At 40.3% G+C, this 20,413-nt stretch overlaps 1 protein-coding gene across 1 annotated transcript in view; it reads left to right on the forward strand.

Moving 5' to 3' along the window:
• Positions 1 to 20,413, forward strand: part of PLPP1 (phospholipid phosphatase 1) — a 98,542-nt gene that overhangs the window by 76,228 nt on the left and 1,901 nt on the right. Inside the window, exon 4 of the mRNA XM_003782766.2 lies at positions 6,690 to 6,747. Within this exon, the coding sequence (XP_003782814.1) occupies positions 6,690 to 6,747 (58 nt within the window). The remainder of the gene's footprint in view (positions 1 to 6,689; positions 6,748 to 20,413) is intronic.

Raw genomic sequence — 20,413 nt, forward strand, 5'->3', positions numbered from 1 at the left:
AGCTGTGATGCCACGGCACTCCACCCAGGGGGATAGCTTGAGGCTCTGTCTCAAAAAAAAAAAAAAAACCAAAAAAAAAACTTTATCAGTTCATTGGAATCATCTGGAGGGCTTGTTAAAATACAGATTGCTGGGCCATATCTTCAAGTGTCTGATTCAGAGGGTTTTGGGTGGGACCTGAGAATTCATATTTCTAATGAGTTTTCAGTTAGGTAGGGTGTTAAGTTTGTGCACAGCTACTGGTCCATTTGTGATGTACAACATAGAAGCTATTGGCTGCTTTAAGAAATTTACTTTTTTTGTCTTTTGTTTAAATTTTATTTATAAACTCAGTGTTTCAGATCAATTTTGAGTGACAGATCTCTGGATATATGAATCAAATGTTCAACACAAAGGCATTTCTGTTTGGATTCTGGCAGCCTTGTGTTGTTTTAGATGTTTAATTGCAGTATGTATGATTGAATATAAGAAATAATTTTCCTTATTTATGATACAAACAACTAGGTTACAATGTTTGCATTTGTTAGGTAGAGACCCTCTTATAGTTGTGTTCTGCACCCAAGAGGTGTGCCACATACCTGACAATTTAGGTCTATAGCTGTGACTGTTTCCTTACCCTACACCATCCTGACCCTTTGGCCCCAGTGTTTCTCACACTGGAGCTACACTGGAAGCTCCTAAAGACTTTGTTAAAGTATGGATTTCTGGCAGTGGGTCTGGGGTGGTACCCAAGAATTTGGATTTCTACAACTTTCCCATATGGTGCTGAAGCTGCTGATTGGAGAACCACTGTCTTAGCCTCTTCCATGAAGTTCTAGATTCAACTGATGTCTGTTGCTCTCATATCCCAGTCACTGTGGGAGCTACCAAGATGGCCATCTTGCTCTTACAGGGCTCACTACGTGGATGAGGCATTTGGAGACTGAGTGCATGATAGTTAGATGATAGAAGGTGATACGAGCCTTAAAGATAAAATGCTACATGAAATCAGAGGATGGCAATTTTACTTCTGACCTTATATAGTACAGTAGCTTTAAATGGAAATGTATTAAAATCATCATAAAAATAATTCAAGGAGTACATTATAGGATTTTTGCTGCTAATGAAAAAATTTGTTCTCTGTTGTGTTTCAAGGAAATAAGATGAGTTTATATTGTTTTTTGTTGCATTATATTTAAGTTAATTTTGGTTTGGACCATTGTATATTCATTTACTATTACCTTCATCTTTACCGTTTGGGAGAGAGATACTCTGTGGTTCTTATATTTGTAGACATTTCTAGAAATCTAATCTTAGAGGGAAAAAACTCTTCTTCCCAAACATTTAGTATTAAAATATCATTTATTAGCTTGGTTACTTGCAAACCAACAGAGTTAATATACTGAATTTCATACAGGGTATTTGAACATTTGAAGAAACCTTTAAAGAAAATGCCTCATGTTGCAATTTGACTTTTTTCATTTTTGTCTTTAGAGTGTACAGAAGACAAATTGGAAGGTATTCTCTTAAAATGATTATACATTGCCAACATCTACTTTTTCATAAATTAAGTCCAATTTCTTCCTTGTATATTTATTTCACACATTTTGTCACGCATAAACTGTAATTCTTGTTCTTTCTGATGAGTACTCCCCTGGCTAGAGATGGCAGGATTAAAGTTCCTTGTGGGTAAAAAACAAAAAAACAAAAAGTTCCTCCTGGGTTTATCTGTCATTCACAGGGGTGAAATCATGGCACATTTGGAGAGAGTTGGGAAGACTCAGATTTGAGTCTCAAAGTGGTGTGACTTTGGAGCAAGTAAGCAAACTTATGTGAGCACATTGGAGTTTTTGTGAGGAGTGGGAACACTGTGTATCAAGTACTTGAACCTACTCAGTAGCTTGTCAGAAAGGCTGGCAGCCTTCCTGCCTTAGATTGCTTCAGGAATCAATTTTAGGATGATTATTAGGAGAAAAAAGAAGTTCACCTAACTTGCAGCAGAGCCAACTTTGGTGGTTGTGTAGTAATAATTGGAAGCATTTTGAGCATTGGTCACTATATAATTAAAAGCAAATGGCCCTTGCTAAACTATTGTGTCCTAGTAAAGTGACTGACTTTAGATAGCAGTGCATTAGTTGTCAGTCCTATTAAATTTAATAAAGCCTGCTTCTGTTTCTGGCAGTATGGAGGATTAGAAATGCCTGCTGATGTAGTTTAAATAAATGTGCTAAATAATATATTACACACACATTTGTGTGTATTTTACCTTAAAATGTAGATAAATCTTAAAACACATACACATGTTTCTAATAAACAGTTCAGCTCGTGGGAGAGTAAAGGAATTTTTCTGAGGCCACGGTCAGATGGTATTATTGATCCAGTGTGATCCCTGAAAGTATCTACCAATTCCTGGTAGCCTAGAGCCTCAGTAGTGAGTATGGGGCATGGGAGAGATCAGGGCTGCAGGAGAGTAGGAAGATGCGTAGGAGACAAATGGATAATACAGGGACTTCCAAAGGGTAGCATCCTCGCAGTGGAAGTGATTAAAAAGAATTTGTAACCATAAGATCACACTCACATTGGTCTGCAGCCAGAATTTATATTACTTGGCTAAAAAAGAGTCCTGAAATTTAAAGTGGACTGGGAGCGAACCTAGCAAAGGTGAACACAAATCTTTGCTTTAAGCCAAGGCCTGTGAGAGTCCCCGCAAATAGAGTTGGAAAGGCCTGAGCTCACATTCTAATATAAATGAATATCTACAGGAAAAAGCTACTCACGGTAAGAATAGAGTATATAAATCCTCACATATAGGAAGCCAGTGACTATTAAACCAGATAAATAAAAAGAAATCCCTACTAGATACATGATAGTAAAACTTCAGAATATTGATGAGGGTGGAAGGAGTAAGCAAGACAGTTAACCCCCTGGGGAATGGCAGATGGCTTTTTAACAGAAAAGTAGAAGCCAGAAGATAATGTGATGTTAGCCTCAAAGTGATGAGAAAAAAAATTGTCAACCTAAAATTCTGTACTTAAAAAAAAACTATCATTCAAGAACGAACACAAAATAAGATATTTCCGAACTAAAAGAAGACCTGGCAGGGTCTGGTGGCTCAGACCTATAATCTCAGCACTTTGGAAGGCTGAGGCAGGAGGATCATTTCAGCCCAGGAGTTGGAGGTATAGAGAGGTACAGTGAGCTATGATCACATCACTGCACTTCAGCCTGCAGGAGACCTGTCTCAAAGTTTTTCCTTATAGCTTAGTAGTGTAACTGTTTTGTAACCTTGGAGAGTGGGGAGAAGAGGAAAGTTGGATGGTGGAGAAAGAGCAGATGAGCCCCCAAAAAGCAAATTAAAAAATGCTTTATAAGTTGATTGTTTGACTGATAAAGGCTGGATTTGATCTTCTTTGCAATTTATAGGGCCCAACGTGGATGTGGATGTTAGAATGCAGAGTTGGATGACACAGGGGCAGGGAGATGGGGAGATGAATACTCTGAAGGGTATGAGATGGGGTTCAGGCTCCAGAGTAGCTAGGACTATACAGGTAAGTGCTACCACATGTGGCTGATTTTTTTTTCTTAAAGTCTCACTTTGTCACCTTTGGTAGAGTGCCATGATGTCATAGCTCACAACAACCTCAAACTCTTGGACTTGAGTGATCCTCTTCCCTCAGCCTCCCAAGTAGCTGGAACTGTAGGAGCTCGCCACAACACCCAGCTTATTTTAGAGACAGGGTCTTACTGTGGCTCAGGCTGGTCTTGAACTCTTGAGCTCAAGTGATCCACCCACTTCGGGCTCCCAGAGTGATGGTGGATTTTTAAAAATGTTTTATGTAGAGACAGGGTCTTGCTGTTTGGGCCAGGCTGGTCTTGAACTCTGAAGGCTGTGATACGGGGTTCAAGCTGAGTTTATTCAGCTCTCCCAGGAGAAGGAGGTTCTCAGCTAACAAATGTAAGGAAAATAAAACATCATCAATTTGTCATTTGGAATAGAATCCCATTCACGGTGAGTTACATGGTCAAAACAAGTCTATTGCTAGGTGAAGCTAGTTGCTTAATAGACCAATAGTCCAGGGTTGGTGAAAGCAGTAGCATTTCAAAATACATTTTTATCACTGCAAATTTTCTTTCGGAGAAGATTTTCTTAAGATTTGATGGAAAGCTTTATTACTGTACTATATCTCTCTTCATCAGAGAGGCTATAATGAAGTGAGGTGGTAGTCTAGGTTTGGTTAAAATCTAAGGGGAAGGTTCTTAGGCCAAGGCCAAAACTTAAACATTTCAGTTGAGGTCACTGTGATGAAAACTACATTTTGACTGCTCCTTGGATTTTCTTAAACTACTCATACAAATATTTAGTTTGTTTCTAAATTATGGGTATAATAAGATCCTTTCAGGGGGTATGTCTCATACAGACCTCAATAAAGGGTTAGATTTATATAGAATATGAATAATTTGAATTTATATGTTTCATGCTTTATTCTGATCATTTTCTTTTTAATAGAAAATAAAAGTCAATATCACTATGATTTGCTTAATAAATTACTATGGATAAAGATTTATAAACTGAGATTGAATATAATTATCTTTTTGGGGTTTTTTGTTGTTGTTGATTTGCTTTTTGAGACAGTCTCACTTTGTCACCCTTGGTAGAGTGCTATGGCATCCATATCTTGCAGCAACCTCAAGCCCTTGGGCTCAAGTGATCCTCTTGCCTCAGTCTCCAGAGTAGCTGGGACTACAGGCACCCGTCACAACGCCCAGCTACTTTTAGAGATGAGGTCTCACCCTGGCTCAGGCTGGTCTTGAACCTGTGAGTTCAGGCAATCCACCCACCTCGGCCTCCCAGGGTGCTAGGATTATAGGCGTGAACCACTGCGTCCAGCCTATCTCTTTTTTTTTAAATCCCTTTTTGAAGTTTTAGCCGGACTTCTTTGCTGATTCTATACACAATGTATTTCTGTATTCATAATAAAAAAAACTGAAATAATTTTGTTTTCAACTAATACAATCACCCTGTGGCTAATTCATATCTGTTTAAAACTATTACCTTTGTAATTTATGATTTTGTGGCACCATATACAGGATTTAAGAAAACTTGCATGGCTTTGAGAATATTTCTGTGATCATGGTTGCGTTGACTCAGTAGACTTTGGTAGTCCTTCAGATTGGCTCTCATTAACTTCTAGGCTCTTCAGTAAAACTTGTTGAAACTAATCATAAAACATACAGAACTCTGCTCTAATTATTGAATTTAAAATAAGAATTTTGGGTTGGGCATGGTGGCTCACACCTGCAATCCTAGCACTTTGGGAGGCTGGGGTGAGAGGAACACTTGAGCCCCAGAGTTTATGACTAGCTGGGCAAAATAGCAAACTCCCATCTTTACTAAAAAAATTAGTCAGGCATTGTGGCATGTACCTGTAGTCCCAGCTACTTGAGAGTCTGAGGCAGGAAGATTGCTTGAACCCAGAAGTTTGAGGCTTTGGTGAACTATAATTGGTCCATTGCATTCCAGAGTGGGCAATAGAACAAAATCCTTTTTCTACAAAATTAGGATTTATATTGATCCATTCTCTGTGGATTTAGATAATAAAGCTAAAATGTGATTTATTTTTCTTGTTTACATAGATTAAACCCAGAAAATTATCAGGTTTAATTACATAATTCATGGTTGGCATTGGAAGTGAGAAGATTCTTTTTCTTAAGAATGTATCTGATTATAAAAAAGATAATCAAAATTCTTGGTAGATACATTATCAGTATATACTTAAGTAATCAGTTTCCAGCATACACACATGACTTTCTGGTATGAGTTTTGGGAGTCTTGTCTCTGAATCCAAGAAACCAATATCTCCCTTAAATTCTTTTTGAATAAGGCAGAGTGTAGTAAGTAAAGCAGTTGAGATCTGTCCCTCCTGTTTTCATTCTTACCTATGGCATGCTTTCCCCATGCCTAATGTACTTGCTTTTTCTGCATCAGTGGCTAATTCTACATAAGCAGAACTTAGATCTTGAATGTTAGTGAGCCTTCTTTTTCTTTTACAGATGTGCTATAAAATTAAGTTTTGTGCGCATTGTCATTTTTTAGATGGAGAGATGCTATTCTGATATTTATAGAATATAACACTGAGAGAGGTAATTCATCTAGTGCAGTACTTACTGTCAGTGAACAATTTTAAAATGAATAACAAACCAAAGCACTGAATCTGGTGGGAAGTGTGAGGCAAGAAGTGAGCCCTTTTAAAACATTAAAATATTAATATGGAATGGAAAAAGTAATCAGCTTCTGCATGTTCCAAAGGAGGGATTGCATTATTCATGGCCTAACTCTGCAAGTGGAAAATACATCTTTAATCTTGGTCATATAAATTTATGTGTAGTCAAGTCAAGGTCATTTATGCCAGTTATGGCTTATCAAGTGTTACTCTTCTAACATCTACAGAAATGCTTGGCAAATTTGTTCTCATGGTTCTTCCATCCTGAAGGTTTCAGCAAAATGATACTGTCTGGAAATCTGACCTCACAGCCTTCTTGGGCTGTTCAATGTTGATGTCCTAATTGTCTCCCTAGCTCCACTCTTCTAATTTCTAAAGATGTGGAGGGAGGGAGCTGTGTTCACCCGGAAGCTAGGAGGCAGTTTATGAAATCAAGAATGTTCTCAGCCTCCAGAGAGAAAATTGACATTTCTCTCCTTTCTCTTCTAGGTTGTCCTTCTACTCAGGCCACTCTTCGTTCTCCATGTACTGCATGCTGTTTGTGGCAGTAAGTACCTCGTGTCTGTCGATGGTTGGGTTATGTGCTGTGGAATTAATGTGTTCAGCTTCAGTGTCTTCTCCTGGGCTGATGATCAACTAGCAAGTGGCAGAAGCCTAAACAATCAGCAAGTTTGTATGTCTTGGCTGAGAATGAGTTAATGTGTGCCAGTACTTTGCGGTATTTTATAAAGTGGTATTCCGGAACACAGAAACAGCTCCTGTGCCATTACAGCAGGTCACTGATCAGAAAGGCCTGGACAAGGGGACAGTTGTTGATTGCTGACTTCCTCCTGAACTGGGACCTACTCCCCTCATCCACTTGGTGTGGATACTGAGCCACTTTCCTCCCAGGCTGTGCTGTGGTGAGGAGGTGGGTTTTGATCAGTGGAAGTAAAGACAGCTGTGCTTGCTCCTATTCTGTCAGGTTTTATTTTTCTTCCATTTTCTGAGCATTTCCTAGACTGTTACGCATAGGACAGAAAGGTTTCAACTTCTGGGAGAGGCAGTTGTTGCTCAGGGTCAATTCTTTTTTAACTAAAAAAAAAAAAAATGCCTTTATTGTTTAAAGCATGAAAAAGAGTAAACAAAAATTGGTATGACATTTCATTCTTAGTCTTCTCAGTGAGGTTATAAAATACAAAGGTGCTTAGTCTTTAAAAGCTCTGAATGCTGACCTGTAGAGTAGCCTATGGTTTTGCATTTGCATGATGCAGAGTTGGCAGTGAGAAGTTAAAAAGATTGCACCCACATTGTGCCTAGCAAACTAGAGATATAATACCTCGATTTTCAGAATAATTTAATAGTAGACAAGGCTTTAGGACATATGCAGGGAATCTAAAGGTCATTCTTAATTTTTGTTTTTATAACATTTTTTCTTTATGTAAAATAGTATTTGTAAAATATTATATATGTGTGTGTAAATATAGCATAACCAACATTTTAGGGGCTAGGGAAAAGAGAAGAGGGGAGACAATCTCTTCCCTAACAGACGGCTATCATTTTTGTGTCTTTTTAAAATTTTCTTTATAAATAAAGTTTTATTTAGTTGTGTATTGTGTAAATTTGCACCCTCTTGTTTTTGTTTTTGTTTTGTTTTGTTTTTGATGACATTAGTGCTATATGAGGATTTACTGCTAAAATTAAAAATCCACGACAGCACCTGTGGCTCAGTGGGTAGGGCACTGGCCCCATATACTGAGGGTGAAGGGTTCAAACCTGGCCCTGGTCAAACTGCAAAAAAAAAAAAAAAAATTATAAAATTAAAAATCTGTGTATAATATTCAGGGTAGACTAATGATGTCACAGCCTAACCAGGTTCATTGCCTGCTGCTCGAGAGAAGCCAGTGCACTGCTATGCTGGGGTTAAAGCAGAGAAACAGTTTAATAACACAAGCATCATGCAAGGAGGTGGGAGGAATTTCTCAAATTCATCTCCCCAAGAATTTGGGAGAAAGTCTTTTTAAAGATAGTTTGGCAGGAAAGGGTTAGGCAATTGGATCTGCTGATTGGCTGGGTTTGGGGCAGAACCTTAGTGGTGTAGGCATTGTGAGTCAGTTCCTGGGTGAGGGGGTCACAATACCAGTTGAGTCAGTTTCTTCACTAGTCTTGCTGGGTCAGTTGTTCCACCAGAATTCAGGGCCTGGAAGGTAGCTCAAAAACTAGCCTTAGGTTTCACAAGAGTGATATATCTATGGGAGTAATAAAGAAAGCTGGGAATCTTTATGACCATCAAGCTATGCGACTCCCAAGTGGTAGGCAATTATTTGAAAGCAAGCTAGGGAACAATGGCTGGTTACATATATATTTCCCCTAACACAGTTCCCACCTTGTGGCCTTTTGTTAGTTTTATAATGGGAAGTTTCAGTAAGTTAATTTAGTCTTAGATTAGACTTTAAAATAAATTTTATTAGAATCTTTTATTTGAAAAACCAAATTCCAAAAGTTATAAGAATATAAAAATTGCAAATGTGTCATATAAAATTCAAATCCACTTCATACCATGACAACAGAGCTAATTTTTTTTGTTTGTTTTTTTGAGACAGAGTTTCACTGTGTTGCCCTCAGTAGAGTGCTGCGCCGTCACAGCTCACAGCAACCTCAAACTCTTGGGCATAAGCGATTCTCTTGCCTCAGCCTCCCAAGTAGCTGGGACTACCGCACCTGCCAAAAAGCTGAGCTATTTTCTTGTTGTGGTTGTCATTGTTGTTTAGCTGGCCCAGGCTGGGCTTGAACCTGCCAGCCTTGGTGCATGTGGCTGGCACCATAACCACTGTGCTATGGGCGCCAAGCCGACAGAGCTAATTTTTAAGGCTTTCATCATATGTTACTTTAATTTTGTGAGGAAGCACAGAGTACTGATTCGGCAGAATTTAGGGTTTCCTTTTTAAGACAGACATCCAGATGTTTCTGCAGATGTACCATAGGAAATGTGACTTACATGAAGGTAGTTAACAGCAAATACTGTTTCCACACCTTCTGTTCATTATCTTATTTGGCATTCTTTCTAAAGGAAGCCAATATATATACTTTTCTTTTTAATAGGGTGTAGAGGTTTGGGGAGAGGGGAAAGGCCAGGTAGTGGTGCCATCTGTTAACATCCTGAGGCCTGTTTCCAATGCATGAAGTTGCGACTATACTGAATGCCTTTTAAATGTATGGACCTGCTTTGTGTGGCCTGGAGCTAGACCTCACTGGGCCACTTTTGTGGTTTGTTACTCGCTCAACTGTGTATGTCAGTGTCCAAGTCCTTAGGAGAGATCTAGGAATCTGAGTTTTGGCTGATGTAGATTTGCATTTTAAACTACTTTTATTTTTAGCTCTTTCTGATGACCTCTGCGAAGTCAGAGATGAGGGCTGATTGCCACCCAGTTTACAGATGCAGGAATGGGAGCCTTGGGAGGGGGCTGCTGAGGTCTGTGAGCTCTCTGGGGGTCCCTTGTTTTATGCTTGATTATGTGGTCTGAAGTCTAGTGTATTTATTTTGGAAAAGGTTAGGTATGCAGATCTCTGGAGGTAAAATGGCAGTCTGGAAGTGACTGACAGGTGACTCTAATCTACTGCTTTTAGTTTTGAAGAAAATTCTCAGATATATTTCATATTTTATCAATTTCTTTTCTTCTTTCTTGACCCTTCTCAAAACATCTGTATATTTGATCAAGTAGAGATTTGTGCTGAGGGCTCTTTTGTGAAATGTGAAATTAATGTATAGAGCGGCTCCCTGGCCGGCCTGCTCTTTGGACATGTAGGAGCACATAAGGAGTGCACGTTGGGGGTGTGAGCGCAGGGAGAATTACCTCCACTGTAGTTTGGTAATTGAGTTAGTAAGAGGTATTTATAAAGTCTAGATCAGGGGTCCTCAAACTTTCTAAATAGGGTGCCAGTTCACTGTCCCTTAGACCATTGAGGGCCGGACTGTGGGCCCCGGGACTAGTCGGCTGCTAAGCAGGACAGGCAGCAGTGGCAGAAACACCCAGTGGGCTGGATAAATGTCCTAGGCAGGCTGCATGTGGCCCACAGGCCTTAGTTTGAGGATTCCTGGTCTAGATAAATAGGTTTGGTTAGACCAGTGCCTTTCTGAAGAAGAAAACAGGTCAGAACCACCATGTACTGCATTTCACTGACTCTAGGTGGTAGAAATATTTGCTTGATCTGGATGTAGGCCCCAGCTTTGATTTCAGCCCTGAATACACAGATGTCTCCAGCTTTCACATTTATGTTCAACATTAAACCTTTGCCTCCCCACTCCCACATTCCTTAGGCAGTGACTCATCTTGTTTCCCTGGGCATCTTGGCACCCTGGGTTGGTCCCAGATTCAGGTGAAGATGTAGTTGTTTAAATCTTTTATGAGAATAGTCTTTGATAGCTAAAACCTTCCTGACACCAAAAACTTAACTTCTAATTAAAAATGTCTCTTAACTTGACCACTGTCCTTCCTCTGCTATTTTTTCAATACAGTGAGGAATGTACTAAAACACTTTTCCTGAGACCACTGTACTGAGTCTGAAACCCCAGATTGTTTATATCACTGCGTATTAGGAAATTCCTCTCACTATTCGTGCTTCAGCTAGACTCTCCTCCCTGCCACAAAATGCCTGTTATCTGGGTCTGTCCCCCACCCCCACCGTGTTTAGACAGTGCTGCCCACCCATCTGAATCTTACTCAGACTCTTTCTCATTCATCCAGTTTCCTTAAGATTCATACAATCTCCCATTTAGCATTGATGATCTACTAGTTGGCATTATTGATATTTCATGATGATGATTCTTAAACTGGGCTAATGCTGGGCATTGGGCAAATGCAGAACAGTTCTATGGCCTGTAAGGCAGACCCGAGTTTAGTCTTCTTAGGGCTTCCATTTCACTATCTTAGGGATTTTTTTAAAATTTCAGATTAATATGAGGGTACAAATGTTTTAGGTGACATTGTTTCCATTTCTGAGGTAAAGTTCAAGTTGTAGTTGAGCCCTTTGCCTGAAGGCATGCTGAACACCCTCACATTGCGCACGTTGGGTGAGATCCCACCAGTTGCCCTCTCTTCTCCCCTCCCCTCTTCCTTCTCTCCTCTTTCTCACTGGATTATACTTGTGTTTTTTCTTTTGTGTGGGCTTGTTGTTTATATATTGCTTGCTTTCCTTCTTTCCTTTCTTTTTGAGACAGAGTCTTACTTTGTCTTCCTGGGTAGACAGGAAGGATGCCATGGCATCCTAGCTCACAGTAGCCTTAAACTCTTGGGCTCAAGCAATCCTCTTGCCTTAGCCTCTTGAGTAGCTGGGACTACAGGCGCCCACCACAACACCCAGCTAGTTTCTCTATTTTTAGTAGAGACAGGGTCTCACTCTTGATCAGGCTGGTTTGGAATTCCTGAGCTCAAGTAATCCACCTGCCTGGGCCTCCCAGAGTGCACGGATTACAGGTGTGAGCCACTGTCCTGGCTATATATTGGTTTCATATTAGGGAATACATTGGATACTTCCCCCCCCCCCCCAATTCTTGAGATACTGTATTAAGAAGAATGTGTTTCTACTCCAGGTAAACACAAAACATGTAAAAGTCTCCATCTTTTCTTATGGCTGAATGTACACCACGTTATACATATACCACAGTTTGTTAATCCATTCATGGGTTGATGGGTACTTGGCTGCCACATCTTGGCAATTTCAAATGGAGCTGCTGTAAACATTCAGGTGTAAATGTCCTTGTGATAATCTTCTTCTGAGTAGATACCTAGTAATGGACTTGCAGGATCAAATGGAAGGTTGACTTTTAGTTCTTTGAGAATTCGCCATACTTCTTTCCATAGAGATTGTATTGGCTTGCATTCCCACCAGCAGTGTGAGTGTTCCCTTCTTTCCACATCCACGCCAGCATCTGCAGATTTGGGATTTTGTGCTGTGGGCGACTCTGACTAGAGTTAGGTGATATCGCAGAGTGGTTTTGATTTTCATTTCTCTGATGCTTAGGGGCAGTGAGCATTTTTCATGTGTTTATTGGCCATTCATCTATCATCCTCAGGCAAGTTTCTGTTCTAGTCTTGCCCACTTATAAATGGGGGTGTTTGATCTTTTCTTGTTGGTTAATTTGAATTCTCTGTAGATTCTGTCAGGCCTTCGTCATATTTGTAGCATGCAAGTATCTTCTCCCATTCCAAAGGCTGTCTTTTTACTTTAGTTGTGGTACCCTGGGGTGTGAAGAAGCTTAACTTGATCATGTCCGATTTATTTATTTTTGGTATTGCTGCAATTGCCAAGGGGGTCTTCAGGTTCATAAAATCTTTTCACAGGCCAACTTTGTCAAGAGTTTTCCCTACACTCTACACTCTTCTAGAAAGTGTCTTAAATTTAAATTTTTTATCCAGCGGGAGTCAATTTTTGTCAATAGTGAGAGGAGTGCATCCAATTTCAGTCTTCATTACATGTGGATCACAAGTTCTCCCAACACCATTTATTAAATAGGGATTCTCTTCCCCAGTGCATGCTTTTGTTTGGTTTATCAAAGATCAAATGGTGATGGGTGGCTGAGTTTACCTCTAGGTTCTCTATTCTATCTCTGTTTTTGTGCCAGTTATCACACCCTTTTGATCACTATAGACCTGAAGTATAACCTGAAGTCTGATAACTTGATGCCTTCAGATTTGTTTTTATTCCTTAAATAAAAGAAATATTGGCTATTTGGGTTTTTTCTGGTTCCATTTGAAATGAAGTATTATTTCTAAATTTAGACCTTAAATAAATCCCACCTTAAAATTTGGCTTGCTTTACAGTGTTCTGGCAAGATCTGTCATTAAATATACGTAGAACAATTTGGTTTTCCTGACTTGGTCTTAAAAGGGGTGTTTCTTTGTGTTGAACATGCTGTTGTTAGTTTCAGGAGTTGGTGAGTTTTTCAGCAAAAGATCAGCTGATAAATAGTTAGGCTTTGTAGGTCACATATTCTTTTTAGAAAGTAACCCTTAAAAAATTTGAAACCATTCTTAGCTTGGATGCTGACCTGTTGACTATGCAGAGTTTAAAGTAGGAAGGAAAAAGAAAGCAAACAACCTCTTATTTTAAGAATAGAGTATTAACAGACTGTGAGATCATATAACATTTTGTAGTTAAGAAGTATTACAGATACTCAAGCAAAGGCAAAATAAAAATAAACTGGTTTCAAAACGTATCTTGCTCAACATCGGATTTATTTTAAAGGCAAGATTTTGCAATTAATTAAATCCTTTAATTAAAGCTAAATGTTTCAGAAATTTCAACTCTAAATGGTTTTATTCTACCTGTTTTAATTTGTGATGCTATCATTGTGACAGATTGGGTGTCTTACAAACAACAGAAAATTATTTCTGAGTCTGAAGTTTGCAATTCTAAGATCAGGGTACTAGAATGATTGGGTTGTGGTGAGGGCCTCCTGCAGGTCCCTGTCTCATGAAGTGGAAGGGACAAAGGGGCTCTACACAGTCTCCTTTTAGGGCATTAATTCAATCTGTGATGATTTTGTCCCTCATGACATAACCATCTACCAAAGTGTTCACCCACCTAATCCATCATGTTGGGGGTGAGGATTTCAATACATGAATTTTGGGGAGAATGCAAATGTTGAGGCTATAGCACTGCCCTTCAGTGATAATTAAAGAACAAAGGAATACTTAAGTGGTGTCACATAATTTTGCATTTTCTGATTTAAAGAATTAATATTTATACAAAGAAAAAAGTGTATATACCCTCTAAGTTTTTTTCAGTGTGGCCCTGTGCTATGAAGTCTTTATTTATTTTGACCAAGTACACTTTATAAACCTGTTGTGAGGCTCCTCATAAAGTGGAGCCACAGTGCTGGGTGCTGTTGGGTTAAGGGAGGAAGGCCGCTGAGCTTCTCAGTGAAGGATTTGCCGTCTGCACCTGGAATGCCAGCTTCCTGCAGCCTTCCTCTCTGGGCTGGAACATCTGGTTATTTTTGAGCAGATTGACTCCTGCTGTCCTTATTCCCCTAAGGAAAAGGAAGTTGCCTGTTAAGTTTCTCTTAATTTCTCAGCTTAGAAACCTTCGTTTATTTCTTTACATTTATTAGAGCCAGCTGCTTATCTCCATCATGTTTTTTTTCTTTTTACTCACCAATATACCTCCAAAGAAGTCTCCCATTATGTTTTGAGTGGAGTTTTACTTTGCTCAGAGAGACAGGACACTTGACCCCGCACTGAGCAGTGAGGTTTACCTGGGGTTTCCGTGAGGGGGTTAATGCTTGCTGAGACATTCTAGCCTCAGATCCCTCCTGATCCTAACATTCACTTTTCTGATGAAGGAAGCTCCGAATTAGGACATTCATAACTAGAAATAAGAGAAAGAGAGAAAAGGGCAGAACAGAAGCAGTAGCATGCAGTTCCTCAGGGAGGTGCTGCCCATCCTTCTCATGGGAAGGCCCCAGGCTCCATGTGGGCCAGATGCAGAACAGCAAGGGGAGCAGGACACAGATGGAGCTGGCACACTGCCATTTGTGTATGGAAGGTTTGTAAATAGGGCAATTGGTAAAGCTCAAGTCAGCAGAGGAAGATTTCCTGGCTGACCAGAAGCCCTGCCTGGAAGACTGGCTCAGAAGGCTCACCATTGTTCATGGTGATCTTCTTGGAGGCAAAACCACACCTAGAACCGTCATTTTCACAGGGGCCTGCAAACCTTGGCTGGTTGCAGTGAGGGCATTCCTGGAGATTATTGATAAATTCCTAAGGCTAATTCTTCTCAAACTAGTTTCTGCTTTCTAAAACTGGGCTATGTATAGTCAGTGGTATTATTCCATTTGCTCTGAGCTCGTTCTTTGAGTCACAATCTAGAAAAGTTCAAGTATTGTTTCTCCTAATAGAAAAAGACAGGAAGGAATAGAGAATGGCCTTGCTATAGTTTCCTTCTGAGGCCTGAGGTATGTTAGCCTCCTGTGGTATTTTTGTATAGACCCTTTTAATAGATGAAAATGTGGGAGGGGGAAAGTGAAGATTAGTGAAGTATGTGATGTATCTTTATTTTTCCTGTTAACTCTTCTTCTAAATTTATATCTCCTGGAAACCTACATCTTTTCTTTTCGGGTTATTTTCCTGTATATAATAGGGTGGCACAAATGGCAGGCTCAGGTGTTCCTTTTATAAATACGACTATTACTTTTGCAGAGTATCAGGACAGTGTCCCAATTTGTGATTGTAGAGGGAGTTTCTAAGCAAGGAAAGAAAACCTTTCTGGATGGGGCAGCGAACTGTGGGTTCTCCCCCATCCATTCACCCTGGGCCAGGCTAATTTCTTTTATTAATGCTCTTTGCTTCACCTTTTAAAAACTCAAGTTACTGTTGCCAGTCTCCCGCAACATAGTTCTGTGGATTAGTCCCTTTTTTCTGATTTTCCATAGTGGATGTACTAATGTACATTTCCACTAGCAGCTTTTAAGAGTTCCCTTTCCTCTCCATTTTCTTTGGCTTCCAGGTTTGATAATAGCCATTCTAATTGGGACAAGACGCTATCTCCTGGTGGTCTTGCTTTGCATTTATGTGATTATTAGCAATGCTGAGTATTTTTTCATATATCTGCTGATCATTTTTATGTCTCCTTTTGAGAAATAATCGTATCCTTTGCCCACTTTTTAATGGGATTATTTTTTACATTTGGTGGTTGAGTTCCTTGTGTAGTCTGCATGTAAGTCCCTTACTGGATGAATACTTTCCAAATATTTTCTCCTATTCAACAGGCTTTTTTCTTCATTATGCCAGTTGTTTCCTTTGCTATGCATAAGCTTTTTAGTTTAATATAGTGCTGTTTATTTTTGTTTTTGATGCTTATGCTTTTGAGGTCTTAGCCAAAAAATCTTTGCTTGGACCAGTGTCATGAATTGTTTCCTCTCTGTTTTCTTCTAGTGGTTTTATAGTTTTGGATCTTGCATTTAAGCCTTTAATCTATTGGAGTCAAGAAATAAGGTCCAATTTCATTCTTCTGCATATGGATACTCAGTTTTCCCAACACCATTTGTTGAAGGATGGCCTTCACCCAGCATATGCCCTTGGTTCTTTTCTTAAAAAACCAGTTGGCTATAATTATGTACATTTATGACTGGGTTCTCTGTTCTGTTCCTATTTGTTCTAATACCAATACCATGCTGTTGTGGTTACTACAGCCTTGTATTATATTTTGAAGTTAGGTAGTGTGATGCCTCTAGCTTTGTTGTTTTTGTTGAGGATCGCTTTTTAAAATCCATACAAATTTTAGGATCTTTTTTTCTATTTCTTTATCTGCTCTTTTCTCTTTTACCAAACTTCTTTACTATCATTGTTTTGAACCCTTTTCCCAAGATTTCATGAATTTCTTTTGTATTGGAATCTGTTGTTGGAGAATTAGTTTTCCTTTTGTAACTCTTTTCCCTTGCTTTTTCATGATTTTTGTAACCTTACATTGATATCTATTTATCTGGTGTAATAGTCACTTCTCTCAATTTTTTGAATTTGCTTTTGCGGGGGAAGTCTTTTTCCTCAAGATTTACCCGTGTGGTGTTGGTTGGGTAGGACACTTTGTCTTTGACTCAGGGAGCATTTAGTAGTATAGTCTCCATATGATTTCTTTGGCTGTAAACAGCATTAGTAGTGTCTACTTTTTTTCAATGGCATGGGGGTGCAGTTGTTCCTATGATGTTTTGCTGAGGACAGGGACCAGGGACATTAGTAGGGCCAGTCCTCAGGACCTGATTGATGGCAGCAGTGGGCCAAGTATGCTTGTCCTTGTACCCAAGAGCGGCATATGCTAGTATTAATGTTCGTGGGTTCAGGCAGGTTCATTCTTGGGCTTCCAGGTGGCTTGCTCAGGTGCTGAGAAGTAGTGGGCTGGGTGGGTGGGTGAGTGGGTGTGATGTCGGTGACCTGGACTCTCACTGGTCTGTGCTGATGTTGGCAGGGGCTATGATGGGCTAGGCAGGCCAGTTCCCAGGTCTGCAGGTGGCATGAGTGGGTGTCAGCTATGGTGATAGAACTGGTTGGATGGTCATCTTCTGACCCCTGGGACGAGTGTTCAGGTACCAGTGGTGGTAGATCCCCAACACCCTGGATGGCATTCTTAGGCACTGGGGCAGGAGTGGAGGCAGACTGGGGGTGGGCCTGAAGGCCACCACATTGGTGTATATGGTCACTGGTTGTGGTTGACAGGAGCAAGGTCTCCCAGGCCTCTGAAAGATGCTTGTGCGTGGAAGTGGCAGTAGCTGCATGACAGCCCTGCTACTGGGGGCAGAGGGTGGGCAAGCCTGTTCTCAGGTGCTTGTAAATGAACAGTGGCACTCCTGTGGTGAGGTAACTGCTAATGGCTGGCATTTCAGGCCTGGTGGCAGAGGGAGATATGGTTCTAGATGTATGTGGAAGATAGTGGGGCTCTAGGGATGTGCAGATGCAGCGACTGTTGGACTCCAAGTCTCCGCGGTAGGATGCAGTCTGGTGGGGGCTGGGCTCTCAAAATAGCACCTTGATGTAGCTTCTCTGGACATGGGGTGGGGTGACCCAGCATGAGCTCCCTCTCTGGAATAATGCCATGTAATAGTCTCTGGGTAGCACTCTTTGTAAGTCTCAGGGCCTGCATGGGTTGAGGGACTCCCCTATGACTAGGACTATAGGAGTCTGCACTGGGAATGTGGACCACTGGGGTCACTCACCTGCTCTTTACTAGCATTGAAAAACTGCCCCAACCATGCAGGCTGCCTTGCTTTCCTCTCCGTCCTTGCTTTAGGTGTTTCCTGTCACTTCTCTGTGGATTTCCAGTGTTCTCTCTTAGGTGATCTATAAGTGTGATTTTTCTATTCACTATTGTGGTTGTACTTTGTGGAGGATGTGAGTACCAGATTCTTCTGGTCAGCCATCTTGAAGCAATTGGTTTGCTTTCCTTGAGTAACCATAGCCTTGCTTCTTGCTAACTTTAGTTTTGTAAATCACCTTTTCATGTACCCATTAGGTGTTCTTTTTACAACTTCTGAAAATAGCTCCTTCATATTATAAATTCCAGAGGAAGAATACAGGCAGTCCCCAGGTTATGAGCAAGTTAGGTTCTGTAGGCTTCTTTTTAAGTAGAATTTGTGTGTAAGTTGACAGGTACATTACCTATTACCCGTAATAGCCTCTGTTTCTAAGTATGTGTTGTATATAAGTCAGAAGTTTGTAACTTGGGGATTCCCTGTAGAACCAGGCAATCTCTGGGAGAGGCCTGGTGTACACCACCAGTGTTCTCTTAGAAGAGGAAGGCAGTTAAGTACTACATGGTCCAAAAGGGCTGCCTCTTAAATTGTTTGGTACTAGGAAGCCCTCCAGCCCCACACACTGTAGTTATTATAACCCTGAAAAGAGAAGCTTCTGAATACCTTACTTAGAGTAGGTTTAGTAAATATATAATTGGCCAATAGCATGTATGGGAGGGAGGAAGAGTGATGGAGTTTGTAGAGGTAGGGACCTATAGTCAGTCTTCTTAGTACTAAGTCTGGCATTAAAGCTCTGTGCCTATTTTTGGTAGAGATGGGCTTTTTGCTCTTGCTCAGGCTGGTCCTGAACTCCTGGGCTCAAGCAATCCACCCGCCTTGGCCTCTCAGACTGCTGGGATTATAGGCAAGAGTGACTGTACCTGGCCCAAATTACTGTTTTGTTGAACCTACTCATATAGGAGATTTTAGGCTGTCAACATGGGACGAGAGAAGTTAAAGTCCAGAGTTCTGGCCATGTCAGTTTTGGAACTCACGTGACCCAAGGGCTAAGAAACTTAGGGTGGGCTGTGTGTGGTGGCTCATGCCCAGAAAAACAATTTTTCCCATGGGGGACATTAATAGGTGGAGCTAAGGTGGTGATGCAAGCAATGGGAAGTGGCTGTAAATAGATGAAATTGCTTTGCTGCTTACCTCCTGCTGTGTGGCTTGTTTCCTAAGTTTTGTGAAAGATAATTTTGCCATAGGAGTGTGGGGGGCAGGTGGAGCTCTGTGACCTGGTTGTGAACAGGCCACGAACTGGTACTAGTCTGGGATTGGAGACTGCAGACCTAAAGTGTTGGAGCTTATTTGATTACTGACCTACAAGTGAATGTTACTTTTTTACACTGGGATGTTGGGAAAGAAATTGGGACATATTAATACTTAACATATCACTGCAGGCTACCTAGAGTCAAAGTCAGGGTACTTTGGAGGAAAATATTGTTAAGAGGGATTTTAAAGTCTTGAAAGTCCTATCTGAGTTCCTATAGGTTGGAAGTACAAATGGGACTAGCTTAAGCACATTTTAAATTTTTTTTTCTTGCTTTGCCCTAAGTGGAGTTTTCCTTAAGATGTATGTATTTAAAAGTACAGAACCTCCATAGTTGACCATCTACCTAAATTGACCACCCCCTTAATTTGTCCTAATTCTCAGACTAGACATGTATCACATGTGTTTATCAGTACAGTAGGCCTAGGTCCTTACCTGTTTACTTATTTGGGAAGATTATATATATACTCCGTATATTGACTAGTTTGTTACAGTGTCTTAGGGGGTCAACTTATACTGTTACTTATCAAAAGGCAGTTAACCAGATGGATATAGCTGAACTTTTTGACAATAAAATCTTGGTTTCATCTGTACTCAATGAAATTTTCTCCTTAAAATGAACTGATTTCAGTGGAGGAAGAAATAATAAAGTGAATCTTGAGACAATTAGTAAAAAATAAAAGAACTCCATAAGATTAGCACTTAAACTAGCTAACAAGTCAGATTCAGTTAAACAACTGGTATTGACAACTCTGTCTTTGCCAACAGCAAGGAACTGAACATCCACAGCACTGCTCAAAGAACGGGGAATGGATTTGTGCATCTATTTCAAATAGGGGCAGAGCCATGTGAATTATTCATTGAGAACTGCATTTAATTAAGTCTGAATCCTAAATTATAGAAGAATTTTAAAAGTGAATGTTAAAACTTAAACTGTTATTGGATAGAAATTAGGCAGTTTTTTTCTTAAGGAGAGCAGATTCACTTAAGAGTTCTGTCTGCATCTAAGTCACAGGTGGGCTGACACAGGGAAGTGGAAATTCTTAGGGCTCGTTAGTGTAGAGGAAATGCATACAGCTTAAACGGGGCACAGGTGCTATTGAAAGAATACATTCCTGGCTTGGCGCCTATAGCTCAACCGGCTAAGGCGCCAGCCACATACACCTAAGGTGGTGGGTTCGA

The sequence above is a fragment of the Otolemur garnettii genome, unplaced genomic scaffold (genome assembly GCF_000181295.1).
Source record: "Otolemur garnettii isolate 467f Iridium unplaced genomic scaffold, OtoGar3 scaffold00005, whole genome shotgun sequence".
NCBI lineage: Eukaryota > Metazoa > Chordata > Mammalia > Primates > Galagidae > Otolemur > Otolemur garnettii.